General features: G+C 39.9%; 2 protein-coding genes across 3 annotated transcripts in view; one reads left to right on the top strand and one right to left on the bottom strand.

Moving 5' to 3' along the window:
* The window catches only part of LOC108155874, a 72,901-nt gene that overhangs the window by 35,147 nt on the left and 20,633 nt on the right, over positions 1-17,121 (bottom strand). The window lies entirely within an intron of this gene.
* LOC108155875 (trithorax group protein osa) overlaps positions 1,892-17,121 on the top strand; it is a 34,216-nt gene continuing 18,986 nt past the window's right edge. For both annotated transcript variants that reach the window (XM_017286998.2, XM_017286997.2), the window contains exons 1-2: positions 1,892-1,972; positions 2,665-2,811. In XM_017286998.2, coding sequence (XP_017142487.1) covers positions 2,760-2,811 — 52 coding nt within the window. In that variant the 5' untranslated portion in view covers positions 1,892-1,972; positions 2,665-2,759. The remainder of the gene's footprint in view (positions 1,973-2,664; positions 2,812-17,121) is intronic.

The following is a 17,121-nucleotide window of genomic DNA, read 5'->3' as shown; positions in this document are numbered from 1 at the left end:
CTCTCCCATATAACACGACCTCAAGCACTTATCACGCGATTTAATGCTGGCACTCGGACTGGCACTTTCATTCGATTACCCCCTTGGGGGGGATTCATTAATTATTTATGGGTGAACAGGGGAAATTATGTATAATTTCTATTCCATTCAATTCATTTAAACTTGAAATCCGTTTCGCCTGCATTTTCTTTTGTTTTTTTGCTGAACTTGAAAAACTGGCAGATTATGTAAATGCTGTGGAAATGAGCGACATCCATTAAATACAAAAACGAAAGGAAATTTACAATGGATGGGGATGGATGGGGCCAAGTCATTGGGCCAGGCCAAATCCAATGCGTGTCCCGCACAAAATTTCACCACATGATTTATAACAACACTTTTAATTAAATTAAATTCAATTAAATAAAATTTTTCAAAATTCCCACAATGAAGTTGGGGCTTGGCCAGATATCTAAATACATATATGCTAAAATATGATGGGTCCCATACAATATGGGAGAAAGGGGTATGATATGTGGGGTGTTTTATGGCGAATTATAAGTACTCTACAGATATAGAGATTATACAAAAATAAATATGGATATAAATGGGTTTTCAAACAGTCCGGCCTCAAAAATCATATATAAACTTAGCAATCAAGAAAGAGGGGTGCTGGGATCTCTTTATGAATCCTTTACTGCTATTCCACACTGGGAGAGAGAAAAAGAGAGAGAGAGCGCGAGGTTGGAGAGTCAGTTATAGGAGAGTGTTGAGCTTATTCTTGCTATAAGCAAGGCGGAAAAGTTCCCAAATAAATGTAGTATTTTTTTGAATAAAACACTGATCAACGATCCCGAGGCATACTGTCTGGATGTATAGTTCGGCCCTAGGAAATACTGTTCGAAAAATGTACATAAAAAGGATAAAAGTAAGAATAACTTTCTTTAATTAAATTTCTTGAATTAAATTACTACTATTGGGATCATTTCATAGCTTTAAAATGTTCAGAAAGAAGATATTTGATATTAAAACGATAAAAATCGAATATACATACATATATCTATACACTAATAGATTTAAGGGCTTTCTCTGAGACGTGGTTTCAGAAGATTTCATGGATTTCCTCAGAAAATCTTTAGGCCACATTTCAAGTTACGATGAAATAATTTTCAAATGTTCCAATGATTCTTTATATTGATAATATAATATAATTTAAAAAATTTATAAAAATATTATAATATAATTAAATATAATTATAAAAATATTAGAATAAAATATAATATATGTATTATAAATATTATATAAATATATATTTCACCTGAAACAAACTCTGGCAAATTCCAGACACACCTTACGTTAGGGTAACGGCAAACCCTCTCCGATCGCGTGGCTTGGCGAAATTGAATTGAAAATTTCGCAAATAATTATGTGGGATGAGCTGATCATATTTTGTGGGTAATTTCATAGCGATAGAAAGTGCAAAGGTGAAAGGAGAATGCAAAGATGATGATTGAACCAAACAGAACACACGACTCAGTCCCAAGGCCCATAGCCCAAGGAAGGGCCGGCTGTCACGCGGAGACCATCATCATGCGGCTGTAATAAGATGGCCACCCTGGTAATTGTCGGTTAATGTCTTCATTACAAGCCACAAGGCAGCGGGCGAATACGGTAGTTAAATTTAGAGGCGAAGCAGAAACAAGGCAGAGCCGAGAGACCTGACCTAAGGCAACACACAGGCAGCCCTCCCTGCCCAAGCACGCGACTGGCCCCTAAGCAGCTGCGGCAACGAGAGAGCTAGAGCTAGAGCTAGAGAGAGAGCCAAGCAAGCAGTTCGAATCCCGCACTGCGGCAAGCAGTGCAAACATTCAAATAAACAATCGCGCCGCCGCACGATCAGACTCAGTTTCAATTGGAACGTTGCGCGTGCGCCGTGAACGAAATATCGCGCCGCTCTCCATCGTTCGTCGTCGTCGTCTTGGTTTCGCTTTCGGTTCGTTTTGTTGCCTGCCCCCAAAATGCAGTTACATGTCATAGAAATATTTTTGATAAAATTATGAACTGTCAACCCCCCGCCGTTGGGTATTTCCCCAACAATATTTTGATATGTGAAAGTTTGCGCACAAACGATTATGATTCTTAGAAGAACAAATTTGCATATTGTGTAAAACCAAATAAATGTGAAATTTTGTGAGCAGAGATTTTAAATAGAACAAAAATATTGTGACCTGCAAACCACAAACCAGAAAACAAATGACCCTTTCAAAAGTATCTAGATTTATGCCCCAATTTGCTTTAACCACCAAAAAGAGAGACGCCGACCGCAGAAGAAAGACCATTTAGTGTAAATCTTTGAGGTGTTAATAGAAAATGTTTCAAAGAAGAAAAAACCTTTGGCAAAGAAATCTTATGTTAATAGAGGCTTACGGCCAGATTTCACCCAGAAAAGAAAACCTTTCCGGCATAGTTTGTCTCCTCAAATTACACCAAGAGACAAGAAACAAGAGACATTATTTTCCTATTGTGGGTCATCCACTGGGAGAGAGAGACAACGCCCTGTTCTAGAACTTTTTATGTTAAACCCAAAACGAATGTCGCCACGGCAGATACATTTCTCTCCATTTGGTCAACAACAAAGTCAATAAATTAATTTAATTTTTATTGGGCGATGATAAATACTTTCAGTTGTTCAACGAATATGGTTGTTTAGGAATCAAACAGGAATACGAGACAATAAAGAGAGTGTCAAAATCCCCCACCAAAATATAAAGCACTGAATCATGTGGATTCCCAGCGGAGGATCGAGCTTTTGGCTTCTGTCACTGGCATTTGGTAAGTGCATATCCATCCATTAGGTTAGCCCCGTTTCAGCCAAGTTAGTTAGAATCGAACGGAACCAGTTTCCATGTTTCGTTGTGTCTTTTTTTTCCCCTGTTGATTGGGTGACTGAACGGGAGCAAGGTCGTAGCTTCTCAACAACACCAACAGCAACAGCAACACTTTCAACACTGGCGGCACTGGCACTCTGCACTCAAAAGTGTCGTCGTTCTCTGCTTTGCCAACGGAATATTAGAAATTATGCAATCATCCAAATATGTTTGTTTCTCCTCCCCCGCCAAAAAAAACCCACGAATCTGCATCTGAATCGCGTAGGACTAGGGAAATAGGGGCTTTCCACGGCGGGGGGCTGGCCATCCACCATCGTTGACGGCATTTGACAATATGAAAATGATGTTTAAAACCTTTGGATGCGATAACATCCGAAATCCCGAATACGTGCGCAAAGTTGCGTTTATTTTTGTGTATCGGAGACGAAAGTATGCGCGAATCCGTCGCGGTTTGCAATGACGTCCTCCTGTTCCTTTTCTCCTCCTCCTTCACCCCATCTGCGTCAGTTGAGTGTCGGCTAAGCCGCACAGTGGGCCACAAAATGGAAAAATAGACCGATTTTGTATCCCTTGAAAAAATCCTAAGTTACAATCTATGGTAAAAGCTGAAAGGCCTTCCAGGCAGGCCTTTCTTCAATTAAAGTTTCTCAGGACCTCTGGAAAAATTATTCAATAATTTTTCATAGTATTATATTGGGGTTCTAGAAGATCTTACATACATTCTTCATTACATGAAAGGATTTTTGAGTAATGTCTTTTGCTTTTCTGCTCTTGCACAAGGGAATGCTTCCAAATAGAATCCCCGAGAGTAGTAGAAACAACATACATGTCGTGTGTTTGACTCGGCATATTGATAGTCTTTAGTTTGGCTGATAAGCGGTTTTTTGTTGATCCCAAAAAATATACCCCATCCACAGCTGCTTAAAATATCACTAAACATCAGGTTTTGCCCCAAATGTGTATTTCTTAACAATTAGGGATCGACTGTCATTGAAAACTCTTTTCAAAGAGGATTACTTTTCACATTGAAATCAATAAAAACATAAGACTTGAATATGAGATCTTATTTCCATAAGAGTTTATAGAAAATGCCATTGTTATGAGGTAAAAATCATTGCCATCAACAACCTACTGGCTGTACCATTGCAATACAATACTGAGCTCTTCTTCCTCTATCCCTCCTCTTCCTGTTCAATCCTTTTGCATTATTTGCCCACTGTTCAGGCGCTCTGTCGCCTTGTACTCTGTATTGATGGAATGGCTTAAAATTTATTATCATCATCATCGGCATTCAGCATTGACGCAGCATTCAGAGTCGGTGCGACATGACAGGGCATTACAATGCGAAATGGATATCTAAACTGGACGCTGACCCGGGGATGGATTGTTGTTGTAGGTGGAGTGGTACGAACGGTGCCCTCCTGGTTGAGGTAAACGTGCTCTAGTTCGAGTGCGAGGCATTTGCATTGGGGAAAATGCAATTTCCCATCGCAATTGGGATGCAGATGGAGATACAAATGGAAGGAATGTGTGCATTTGTCTGGCACTGACTTCGTGGGAGATCCGGCAGATGGAAGATGAGTCGGAATGCTGTTGTTGGCTATGTTTTTACATGGCATGTGGGCAAAGTTCGATGAAATATGTAGGCCCCAGCCACATGCTGCGGCTCTATGGATATTGCCACTTCCTCGGGCAATTACGTTAATAACTTCCGAAAAAGATGCTTACCTAATGCCCAAACCAAACCGAAACCAAAACCAATTACTGTCACCGCGCCAGTCATTCATTTAACACCCAAAAAAGTTGACTAATTGCCGACATGGCTGGGATTTGGACGGGATGGTGGAAAACCTTCAGCAGACTTCCCAAATTTTTACATAATTTGCGAGTGTTTTTTTTTTTTTTTTTTTTTGTCAACTTTCTGTGTTGGATTACGGCTCCAAAGTGTGGCCAACAGTTGCAGGCCAACAGTTTGAGGGTCCATAAATCTGGTTGGCAGCGGTTCACTACCGTGAATACGTGAATACATTACGAATAATCCCCGGGCGGAGCTCATTCGAAACAAGATTTTCCACTGGTAGAGCGAAGAGAGAGGCGCGCTGGGGTAGGGGGAGTCGAAAGAAAAAGTAAAATGTTGCCAAAAATAAACAAAAAAAAAAGAAGAAATAAAATCCAGAGTTAAACATACGTTATACGTGAGACGTTGGCGGACAACGGTTCCGTTGTGGCAGCCACTGTGTCTGCGGCTGGCTGGCTGGCTGGCCGGCTGGCTGGCCGGCCCGTGTCAATGACTTTGAAATGATTCCAGCGCGAATTTCTCGTTTCCATTTCACATTTCACCGATCAGCAGCAGCGGCAGCGGCAGCAGCGGGTCAGCGACAGTCCCGTACGTCGTCGTCCCGTACGTGGACTCTATTAGCGATGGGATAATTGACATAATAAGATGCTCAAATGGATAGATAGATAGAAAGCAGCCAGTGCGGCGGGGCATGATCTACTCGTACTCGTACATTTGAGCCACTTTCGAGCTCGATTTGGCCATTACTTGGTGTGCCGGACATGACACGTACTTTTCGTTCCCTAAATGCATTTTAACCCAATTATTTTGGAGCGCCTTGACCAAAAACAGGATTTGCAACAATTCGCTCTTGCCACACCACAACCAAAGCACAGCACAGCACAGCACGCCACAGATGTTGCAATCATCACTAAGAAAGAGGGAGTGGGGGGCTGGCTCCATAAACAAGTTGCACAACATTTACGCAGCCGTTTGGACTCGGCCTCAAGTTCAATGTTGCCTGGCTTTTCCACAGACGCACTCTCGCTTCCTGATTGGCTGCTGCCGCTGCCGCTGCGCGAGTAATCCGATTTAATTAAAGACAAATTTTGCATTTCCAATATACATAAAATGTATGTAAAAATTTCATCAAATCCACCTCCCAGCCGCCCTCCTGCGGGCAATTTTGCAATTACGCGATGTCCAGGCTGTGATGCTGGTTGCAAAACACTTTTTCCTCAGGGTCCCCGCCGGTTCCAGTTTCAGACCACCGTTTTGCTTTCGTTTGAATTACCTTGGGTATTTTTTTCATTTTCATTTTCATTTGCATTTCTCGTCGAGTTTTCCATCTCTCTCGACCACTTTTCACCCAATGCATTTGATTGTTTAGTGGCCTTTAGGCAAATTTGCACAATCCCCGGCCAAAATACTGGCAGTTATCAACCGAAGAGCGGGCCACCAGTCAAGACAAGTGCCTCGGAGTGGCTCTGGAATCGCAGGCAAATTCAAATTTCTTCTTTTGGACACACAAAAAACTGGCTCAACGCCTGCGATAATGACATAATTGATATGCTGCTCGGCCAGCCAAATATGGCCATTCTTTTGGTCAAAACCGGTGACTAGAATCGCCTTTCGGGTAATTAAATTAATACAAAAAAGGCCAAAAGGCTTTGTCTCGGCTTCGAAACTCATTCGCTTGGCATATTAAAAACTCATTTGTTGTGCTCTCTAATTAACAAACAAAGAGGAGCATCACAATCGGTACAAATCAAAATTACATAAGAAAAACTGAAGAGAAACAAAATATTCCACGGGGAAAATCCACCGCTTGGCTGGTTCAGCACTAGAAACATATGTACATATTTTCATTATTTTCATTACTCGTATTTGTTTACGTCAGAAGGGCGTAACGAAAATTTTGGGACAAACTCATTTGAGTAATGCAAAGTACAACATATTTGAGAAGTGACTGCCATAAACAATTCAATTCAATTTAAGTGAATTGAGGGGAAAGGTAAGCTCACAACTCGATTAAAATTGATTCCCTTTTAAAGGGTTGTTAATCCCTTTTAATGGCTTGTTATTATTCGTGTCGGAGATTTGGAGTATGCAGAATTCAAAATAAACACAGAAACTACTCAACAAAGTGGAGTCCCGTTCGTTTGATGCTTCACTCAATGGTCCCGTACTGTTGCCGTAAGCGAGGGAGAACAGTCGTTGTTCTTGTTGCTGAGAGAGCAACGGAACGAAAGAATTGGAAGAGCATGCAATGCCTGCGAGCAGCACTGTTCCGATCGGGAAACAGCAAAAAGAACAAAAAAAGCTCAACTCTCCCTTGCGCTTGCATAGATGATTTTGTTTCTGAGATAGGAATAGCTGAGAGAGCGAAGACAGGAATTGCTGAGAGAGCAAAGCAAGGAAGTATTGAGAGAGCAATAGAATGCAGAAGTTGCGAGAGTATGTGCATTGCATGTGAGGAGCTTTGGCTCGTAGAAAAAAAGAGAAGACAATATCAAGTACACTGCCGCTCAACGCATAAGACAAGCGCAATGAAAGAAGGAGAACAGTCAGGCTGTCCTTCTCTGACATACTCACATGTGGTTATGTGTATGTATTTATCTAAAAGTTCCTCCACTCTCATTGAGCTGCACAAAATGAATTCAACAGACATTGGATGTTTTTCTAACGATACTTCGTTAAGAACAGCTGCTCCAATGGATCCAATACATGACAGAAATCTCAAATTCTTGATTGCAACTATTTTTTAGCTACGAACTGGAATCCAGTTTCAAACAAAAATGTTGTTTGCCACATTAAAGCTACAGTTTAAACTTTTTTAGACACATTTAACAGCTACGTGAACAATGAACATGTTTATTTATATATTTTTGTACTTTGTGAGCTTTAGGCTACAGGGAGGAGGGCGACAGCCGTAGCTACTAGATCTTTTGGGCTCAATGAACACGTATTTATCGCTAATCTATGTATGTTAAAGACATTAACTAATCTTGGCGTAAATAATTAAAAATTTGTGATCATAAAATAAAGTTTTTTGCATCGATAAAAGCCTTTGAAGTGTGGCCTTCATGCAAAGCTGCTTAAAGCTCCAATTAAAATCCATTAAATTTGACTGCAAAATTTTTGCGATATTCAATAACAGGGGCTAAAAGTCACAGTAATATTATGAAACGGAATATACAAATTAAATATTTAAAAAATTAAAAAAAAAATCCCTTCAATTCATTAAAAAAATAAATGCCTTAATTTAAAACACTCTAGAAGCGATTCTCCAAACAATTCTTTAATATATTCTGTGAATGTACGATTTGAATTCTTAAAACCAACAGAAGACCAAATTTTTCAACTTAATTTGTGAAAATACCTTTAAAATGTTCTACTTTTAAAAATTCCTTATAAAATTACAGAATTTTTATGGCGTACGTGCACGTTTTACGAAGTATTGCAGGAATATATAAAGTGTATTCGTTTTCCAAGTCACGCATTTTAAAATGCTTTCGATTCTTAAATCGAATATAATAATGACTGTTGAAGGACCCAATATTTCTATTTTATTCTAAAGAAAACCAACTTTAGGTTGAATATTGGAAGATTTATAAAAAAACTAAATTAAGTTGAGTAGTTAAATATTTTTTAAGTTTTATCCAAAATTCAACTTGTTTTAAATTACCAAAAGAAATTCAAGAAACTCTTTAAAAACTGCAAGAAAATTACCATTAAAAATCAAAGATGAATAACAAAAAAAGTTAATATAGAAATCAAGTTTTAATGCTCAGTATTCGTATGAATACTCATATGAAATTCGTGGAGTGGCAATCGCAGTACTTTAGTTCACACTCCACTCGCGATTCCAGAGTTCAGAGTTTCAATTGCAATCGCTACCATCTGAAGATTGCAATCTTGCGAACGTTTATGACCGAAAAAAAACATTGGAAAAGCACACGCCCTCCCAGGGAGAAGCCCGCCGCTTAGGCTCCAAGCGCAAGTCCACAAATTGCCACACACAAAAAAAAAACTTGGCTAAAAGCAAAAGCCATGGAACTGCATGAACGAGCAGATGGCTGGCGCTACTGGAGTACGGGGAGTACTACCTTGATAAAACCAGCATGAAAATGGTTAAAAAATAAAAACCAAAAACAGTAACTGTAGTCGACGCTGCGGTTGTCGAGGTGTAAAACTGTGTGAATATTTTTCGGTTATTACACGCATTTTGTTATTATTTAAACCCTCTTCTGCCTGTCTCCCTCTCTACTTTTTTGGCAACTACACGAGCCTTTGGGCCAAATAAAGTCTTGAAAGAAAAATGTCAACACATGAGACAAGAGATTTTCGTGATTATTAAAACTAGCAAGTGGAGCAGAGCAGGGTGCAGGGCAGGGGGCGGTATGATGTGTAAGCCAAAACAAAATACCGCATTTGGTAAGAGACATTCCATTGTGGTTATTGTTATGGCCATTGTTGTAACTGAGCCCAGAGCGCTCCAGAAATTGCTGATACACTTAGTGCAACGATGACGGGCTCGTGCGTAACTTCGAAGCCACCTTCTCCGTACCGCCTCGCCTCAGATGCAAAGATACATTTCTCATGTCCCCCCACCGACGACTGTTGACAGCGTGACATAATTGGGCATTGTTGCTGCTGTTGCAGTTCATTATGAACCCACCTGTCGACTCAGAAGTGTTGGGCATTTTTTTCTTTAATTAATGGCCTAATTTTTGAGCCCAGTGAAAGTTTTCTGGCCACAGGCGGGGAGGCGCGTGTTGTATTAAAATCGTAACAAATATTCCGTCACCTGCATAGATCGAATCGTTTTGGATTAGCGAAGCACAGGCCAAATCTTGCCCCAGTCAAATATGGCCAGGACTGCCAAACTCGTCGCGGGCCAAGAGCCAACAGAGGAGCCACCGTGGTCGGTGGCGGTGGCGGTGGCGGTGCGGCTGCAGCAATTGATTGCACATAATGCATAGCAGAAATTGTTTGCTTTACGAGCATTGCAAATAAAGTTTTTACAATAAGCACATCATCAGTGATGCGATTCAGACTGGGATTCGGACTCGGATTCGGACGCGAACTCTGGTTAATCGATGGAAAGTCGGCATTCAATTGATGTTCGAGTAATTGTTTTGATCGGGAGATGGCGGGGGGAGGGGAAAATGGTACGTAGACTCAATCAAACTGGGAATTTCCTTTCATTCATAGTTCAGATACTTTGCAGAGGATAGTTGATTGCACTTTGGCTTTTAATGTTCAACTTTAATTCGAAATGGAACCCGTTAATCCGTTCAAGTCGCATCACGCGTATTGCGTCACCAAGATATACCCTCAGAGTGGGTATAGACTGTATTTTAGGACTAGAATGTATTAGAAACCAGACGGGCCTAGTCTAGGCTCAAATACTCAAGTCTTAGAACAAAGACCATCATAAATTGTAGGAATATTCCCCAAAATGTTAAAAATTATTTCCTTAAGGAGAAATCGGAATACAAATAAGAGTTTATCTGGGAGAAAGTCATTAAATTAAAGATAGCCGATAATAAGAAGGGATTACTATGGATCCTGGCGCAATAAAATCTAATAGCTGAACAAAAATCTGTCTTGGTGGCATCTTAAAAAATATATTTTGAATATTAAGAATGAAATATGAATATTAATATCAGGTGGAAATATTCAGAAATAATTATATCCATGCACAATGGGTAAAGCGACCAATCTAGTTTCTAAAAATTAATATAGAAGAAATGACTAGTGCATTAAATATAAGGTTTAACCTTGTAGCTTTTAGAATACTTAAATAAACAAATAAGAAGGTACAAAAAAAAAATATAGCTTCTTACAATTTTTTCTTGTGTTTTATGTATGTAAATTTTTTAGTTTGTAAATTCTTTAAATTAAATTAGACAATTTTTAATTACATTTCGGTTAATTATTTTTGTAATGTTCAATATTTTTTTTTTTGCTGAATGTTTAATATTTTTGTTGTTTAATGTTTGATATTTTTTTTGTTTAATTATGTTTTTTCTTTTTAAATTATTTTTTGTTTGTTTAATTTTTGTTTTTTCTTCAAATGAAATATTTTTTAAGTCTTTTTTGTTTAATTTTTTTTTTGTTTTTATAAATTAAATTTTTAAAAATGCATAAAAAAGTTTGTAAAGTTTAAAAATTCGTTGATTAAATTTAAACGAAATAAAAAAGATATTTAAATTGGGAGCAAGTTTCCGTTGAAAAGCAAATGCGACGACATTCAATCTATAATCGATTCCAATGAAAAGCACATTTTAGGTATTTATAATCTTGACTTTATGTTAATAAAGTTAAAGCGTTAGGAAATGATTAATCTGTTCGGCTAAAAACCCCCTCATCGCCGACTCCATTACGATCTTCACTCTACGAATCATTCACTCTGTATTCTGTGATAATCTTGGCAATATAAGACAGAGCAGGAAAATCCAATCAAAAAGCTGACCTGATTTCCAGGCATTGCCAAAGTGCTACAATTTGAGATTACATTTTCCGTTGGACATTGCACATGACGAATCGGACACGCCAACTGGCTCCTAGCCTGGCTCTAGATTGGCCAATATTTTGATTCACGGAGTTGGATGGAGCAAAGTAGAACAAATGTTGGATGTGATATGGATCTGGATTAACATAATGACTGCGTTTCCGATATCTCAAGCAACCTGCCCGCCCGAACCGCCTCTGATGTGGCTGTAATTAATCTCCGATTGTCACTAATTCGTTGATTTGGCTCATTTGTCAACCACGACTCGGATACTCGTTGTGGGAGCTAGTCAAGGCTGAACTTTGCGGTTAGAGGGTGATAATTTATGGCCACTTTTACTCGAATCTCAGCAGAGCTCTGCGGGGGGGAATCTTCATTAAAATTAACCCCATTAAGCCAAAATCAAAACCCTATTGACTCGGGCCTGGGGGTGATGCCGTCCCTCTCTGTGTCTCTGGGTCTCTCTTTGTCCGAATTTCCCTTGAGGAAATGTTACCCTGTAATTAATAAAATGGGTTTGGAAGGGAATGGCAGGGCTATCGTAACATTTACATAAATTAACAACAATTAAGAGCCGACCAGTGCATAGTTATCAAAAATGATTTCGCTAATTGCTTGAAGGTCGAAGGTCGCCGCTTGCATAGTTGTGTGCCTTGTGGCAACAAGATTTGGCAACAGTTTGCTGGGTGGTTCACGGGTTCTAAAAAGCCAAAGAAAGAGAGACAACAACATGCAAACAAGATTGTTCGACACCTATCTTTGGAGCCAGCGCGGAGACATTAAGCCCATTAATTGGCTCGTAAAGACGGCTATCTCGGCATGAGGCCCGGCCAAAAAAAGATCTCGAACAAACAATTAAATCGCCTTCGCAGCTTCTGATCTGCCTCTAAACCCCATAAATTTGCCACGTCCAAGAACGCCGCACCAAAAATGTGTCCCCAACAAAATGCAACGGCAATTAATTAAAATGCTTCGAATTACCAGCAAAAAAAAAAACACACACAAAAAAAATGTTCAAACTTTGTGACTTTGTGCGCAGGAAATTGCCTTTTAAGCTCCCGTCTTTTGGGGCAGCGCCTCAATTCTCTTCTCCTCCTCCACCCCCCGTGGTCTGCGGGGCATTTTCCAGTTTTTCACAGACCAAAGGCGGGCATCAGCATCGTATCTTTTTGTTTGGCGAATTCGTGATGGTCAAAAGATACGGTTTGTTCCCCTCCACGTTGACCCCGCCCTTGACCGTTTTGGGTCAGAGCGCGCGCACTTGGTGGGAGCTTCGCTTTGGGCTCAGCAATTTGCAGTTTTGGTAACAAACACGCACTAAACTTAAATACTAGTGTTTAGATTTGTACACTAGGCAGCAAAAACAAATCGTTTTCTTGGAGCAGTTTACATTTCAGAAAAAAATAAGTGATAAAATATCTTTAAATCAGTCTAGTTCAACTTTTATTTCTTTGGCATCTTAAAGTTATTAAAAAGTATAAATAAATCCCCTAGCCAGTTGCATTACAGTGACTTGTTTTTTAAAGCTGGACAAATATAGTTAAAAATCTTCAACCAATATTCATTTAATCATTTGGGGTTTCAAGTACCAAAAAAAAAAAACTTGTTCCATAGTGTTACCAGGGGAACCACCGCAAGCCGCATTGTAGCATTAGTTGCACTAATAGCTTCCTGCTTTGGCCCTGACGCCGAGATTCAATGGCTAAAACATTTGTTTATTTTTGTAGATGAGTAGGAAAGATTCGAGGGGGATTTTTGTCGGCATGCCTCAAGCAAATGCTACTTAATTATAGATTTATCAAAAGAAGAATTAAGACAATTTTCTGATGAAAATGTCTCAAGGTAGCACGATTTACTCGTACTAGAATAAAGTACTTGGTAAAGCAATCAATCAAAGCACGCCCAGAATTTAAAGCTCGAACAAAATTAGAATCAACGACTATGCCTAGCCGTTGCCAATGTGCAATCATCATCGAGTGTCTGTCTTAAGGTCAAGAGTTACAAGAGTTACGAATCCATTCGGTTCCCTTTCCTGTTTTTGTTACAAGCAACAATCAACCCTCAATGTTTGCCTTTTGTTGGCGCACGTTTGTTTCATGTTCGTGCCACAGATTATGACATTTTCAATGCCTTTGCCTTCCCCTTCGAGTGGCAGCATATTAGTTATAGATTTCATTGGTCAGGGCAAGTCCAAGCCCAAACAGGACCGGGAAACGTGACTCTGACGGTCTAATTAACAAGAGACCAGTGTTTTTTGTCTGGTAGGTTTTTTTCACCACGAGAATTAAACCACAAAGGCAGCTAATTCTAGTAGTTAGCGATTAATTCTGTCTGTGGGTTGGTATTAATTGCCATCTGCTAGCTGATCGGCCTCGTCATGTACTCGGCTTTAACCTCCGCCAACCGATTTCCGCCTCCAAGTAAGCCATGTTCTCCACCACAAATCATCGGACAGGCAACCGCAATTCTGTTTCTCAGAATGTGGCGGATCGCTGAACCACATTTAGCAGCCATCAGCAGCTGGCTGGCCCGACCTTGTCGGACCAATCTCCAGCGATCTCTGTCGATCGATTTCTGTGGCGATCGATTGGAGCCACAGAGCCATAAAAACTAAACCCAAATTGAAGTCGTCTAATTTATGCAATGTTTCTCTTACTGTTTCCATTTGTGGGCCTACTGCACTAAATGAATTATATTTAAAATTTGTTTGGCTCGGCTTCGCTGAGCTTCGAGTGATAAAAATCTGTTGCGAGCCATTTGCTGTGGCTGTTGCTGTGTTGCCGTGGCTTTTACTCTCTGGCATGCACAAATAAATTACATTTAATTTGCGTAATCATTTTTCAATGGCAACCATTGGATATAAAGATATCTTAATGGTCTCCGGCTCTTGCGGCATTTGTTGTGTAGAAGTTCATTGCATAATGGCCGTCGCACAGGCCCAGAACTCCAGCAGCTCCGGTCTCGATTGTTTCGCGAAAGCCTTCATAAATTACTCTGGATCGCTGGCGATTGTCGCCGGGTCAGATCAGGCGCCACCGCACAAATCGTGCTCCGTACACCCCACCCCACCCCACCCCATGGTCGGCGACTGGGGGTCAAGCGGTTGGGTCGCCCCAAAACGGCAGCCATGGGGAATGTGTGAGACAAATTTCGGTCAGCTTTTGTGAGTCATTAGTCGTTAGGGTTCGATGGATCAATTTACCCTTTTACAGAAACAAAGTACTCCTACGAGTCATATGACTTTCTGTCGGAATAAATTTACGACTTTCGTGGGTGGCACGTAATTGATTAACCATGGATTATACATATAATTCCCCTGAAGCATAGTTTATTGCACAACTTGGGGACTGTTTGGAGTTTGAATGCAGGCTGTGGATACCAGTCATGGAATCGAGTCAATTTAAATTGTAGAATATCTAGTAGAAGACTAGGTAGAACCAGGGTGAACGCCTGCTCCCTTGGTGAGGTATATTACCACATATGTATATTTTTGGTATATTTTGAAGTCGACATTCAAGAAAAGGATATTTTTGGTACATTTGGTGGAATATCTAGTGGATTAATTAGTGGTATATTTAGTGGGATATTTAGTGGTATATTTAGTGATATAAAGTTGTATATTTCATCCATTTTGTGGTATTTAATGGTGTTCGGAGCAGAACGATGCGCAATTTCTTTTAGTTACGTTAAGCAATTGCCATCCAGCATAATTTTTTGTTTTTTCTGTTTGCTGTTACCTACTCGTTTCTCTATGAAGCTTTCACCCCGTAAAGCTTGCGCTCTTTTCTTAACTTCTTCTGATCGCTCTTCTCTTGTTTTTTAATCTGAGCTTTCGGCTGCTGCTGCAGCTGCTGCTTGTTCGGGCAGATAGAATTAGCGCAGCTCCGATCATAAACACTCAAAAAAACGTTGATTAATCAATTCATGCGTTTGATATATTCGGGTGATATATTCAAATTCTTTCTCTCAACAAATGGTACCTTTGATCCATTTTTTGGTATTTTAAATATATTATTATTTCAATTAATTCAGACCAGTGCCAGTAGCTTAAATTCGGGTAACACATTGGGTAGAACACTTTCTATGCACATAAAAAAACGGAAGTCGAATAGTGAATGATTTTGATCTGAGGTGTAATAGCGTTGACCGAGAAGGCAGCGAAATCTAACGAAGAGAATGAGAGCGAAAGCTGTTGGTCGTTTCAGTTCTTGAAAGTTGATATTGCACACACACACACACACATTCAAAGAGCAGAAGCGTCACAGATCGGCGGTCTCTCTAGGAGCGAGAGAGAGAGTGAGCAGATGCTAGCACGACAAGCATGATCTTGCACTCGGCTCTGGGGTGGAAAGGGGCTTCTACCAGTGATATTTCAGTAATTAAAGTAATTATAAATAAAGTTCCAAACTGCAATCCTTTAATATAGTTCGTTTAATTTTTCCCTCCTACCGTGTTTATCTGTACTTTTTTTTATGAGTGAGATTTCTCAAATAAATTATCCCAAACGAACTGCAGGGGTATATGCAAATGCATTAATAAATTAATTATTCAATAATTGGTTCAATGTTTTCTAACCATAATTTACGAATGAATGAAGTCCACATCTACCCACTATATCTACCATCATTTTCTACAAAAAATAACTTCCATTCATTTACATAAACAATTACACAGATCAAGATATTTGTTAACATATGTAACAAAAAAAGTGTAGTACATTTAGCATTCAGCAAAGTGTTCAAACTTTAAAAGAGAAAATGTCCAACCAAAAAGGTAGTACAATATGTATGGACACCACGTAATACATAAAGATTCAATCGTGGAGGAGATTTACATTAAGAGACGCTTAAAACTGGTTCAGACTCTTAAATTTACGTTTAATCTGTGCAGTGGATCTTTATTTAGGCGGTGAAACATTCTAATTTAAGTTCATTTAGGCCACAACATAATCCACCCACTAGTTTGGGTTTTTATTACCAAAATCAATATAAAAACTTTAAATATATGTAAACGTTAAATGGAATAACAATAACGGAAACATTCGCCAACGGGGAAGCATTTTAGTGGCTCTTTTCTTTTGGCCAAACTGGCCGTGAAATGTATATGCAAATGCCATAATTAGATGCAATTGTCCGATCGAATGGAAGGCGGAATGGAAATGCAAAAGTATAAAATTTTTCTAGCATTTCCATACAATTAACGCTCGGATCGGCCAATGATAACAATTACCGGATAAAGCATTTCCATGGATCGCTGGCCAGCGAAATATTTTTCGAGATGTAGTGAGAGGGAGGCACCACCACCAGGCTTTGGGCCACATGCTGCGATCGTTCACTTTTTGGGGTCTGGGATCTTGGGCTCTGGGCGATCGGCAGCTAATTCCTGCCCAGTTTTTGAGTTGACAACGTGCCAACAACGTGATTGGGACTTTGATGAACGCAGTTTGATTGCGGCCAAAAAGGAGCCACAGGAGGGGGACACTGGGGACACTGGTGGTCTGTCAGTTCAAATGCTTATAATGGGTGCCAGTGCCAGTGCCAGTGCCAGTGCCAGATTGCGACATTTGCAAACGAATCACCGCTCGGATTGGGAGGAGGAAAACCCATTCACTTTTCTGTCTGTCGCTGTCTCTGTCGCAATTGTCGTCGTCCGACGAGCGGAAAACGTGCAAAATAACAAAAAAAAAAAGTCGCACATTTCAGTATGTATTATTTTATACAAATTTGTAATGGCAAACGCCACGCGCCTGTACGGTACGGCACAGTCGTACAATCCCCTCCAAGCGGATGTTTGTTCTTCGATCTGCGACTTAGCTTTGATTTATGACTGCCAGAGTTCTCAGCGATTGGCTGGAATGCAGCTTAAAGGTCAGCATCCAGCTGAAACAATGGAAGAGAGAGGACCGCCTTTGGGGTGTGAACTGGTGTGAAATAAAATCAAGCCAAGAACCAATTCTA

This window comes from Drosophila miranda, chromosome 2 (genome assembly GCF_003369915.1).
Source record: "Drosophila miranda strain MSH22 chromosome 2, D.miranda_PacBio2.1, whole genome shotgun sequence".
Lineage (NCBI taxonomy): Eukaryota > Metazoa > Arthropoda > Insecta > Diptera > Drosophilidae > Drosophila > Drosophila miranda.
The sequence above is the reverse complement of the archived record's forward strand: the minus strand, read 5'-3'. Positions and strand labels throughout refer to the sequence as shown.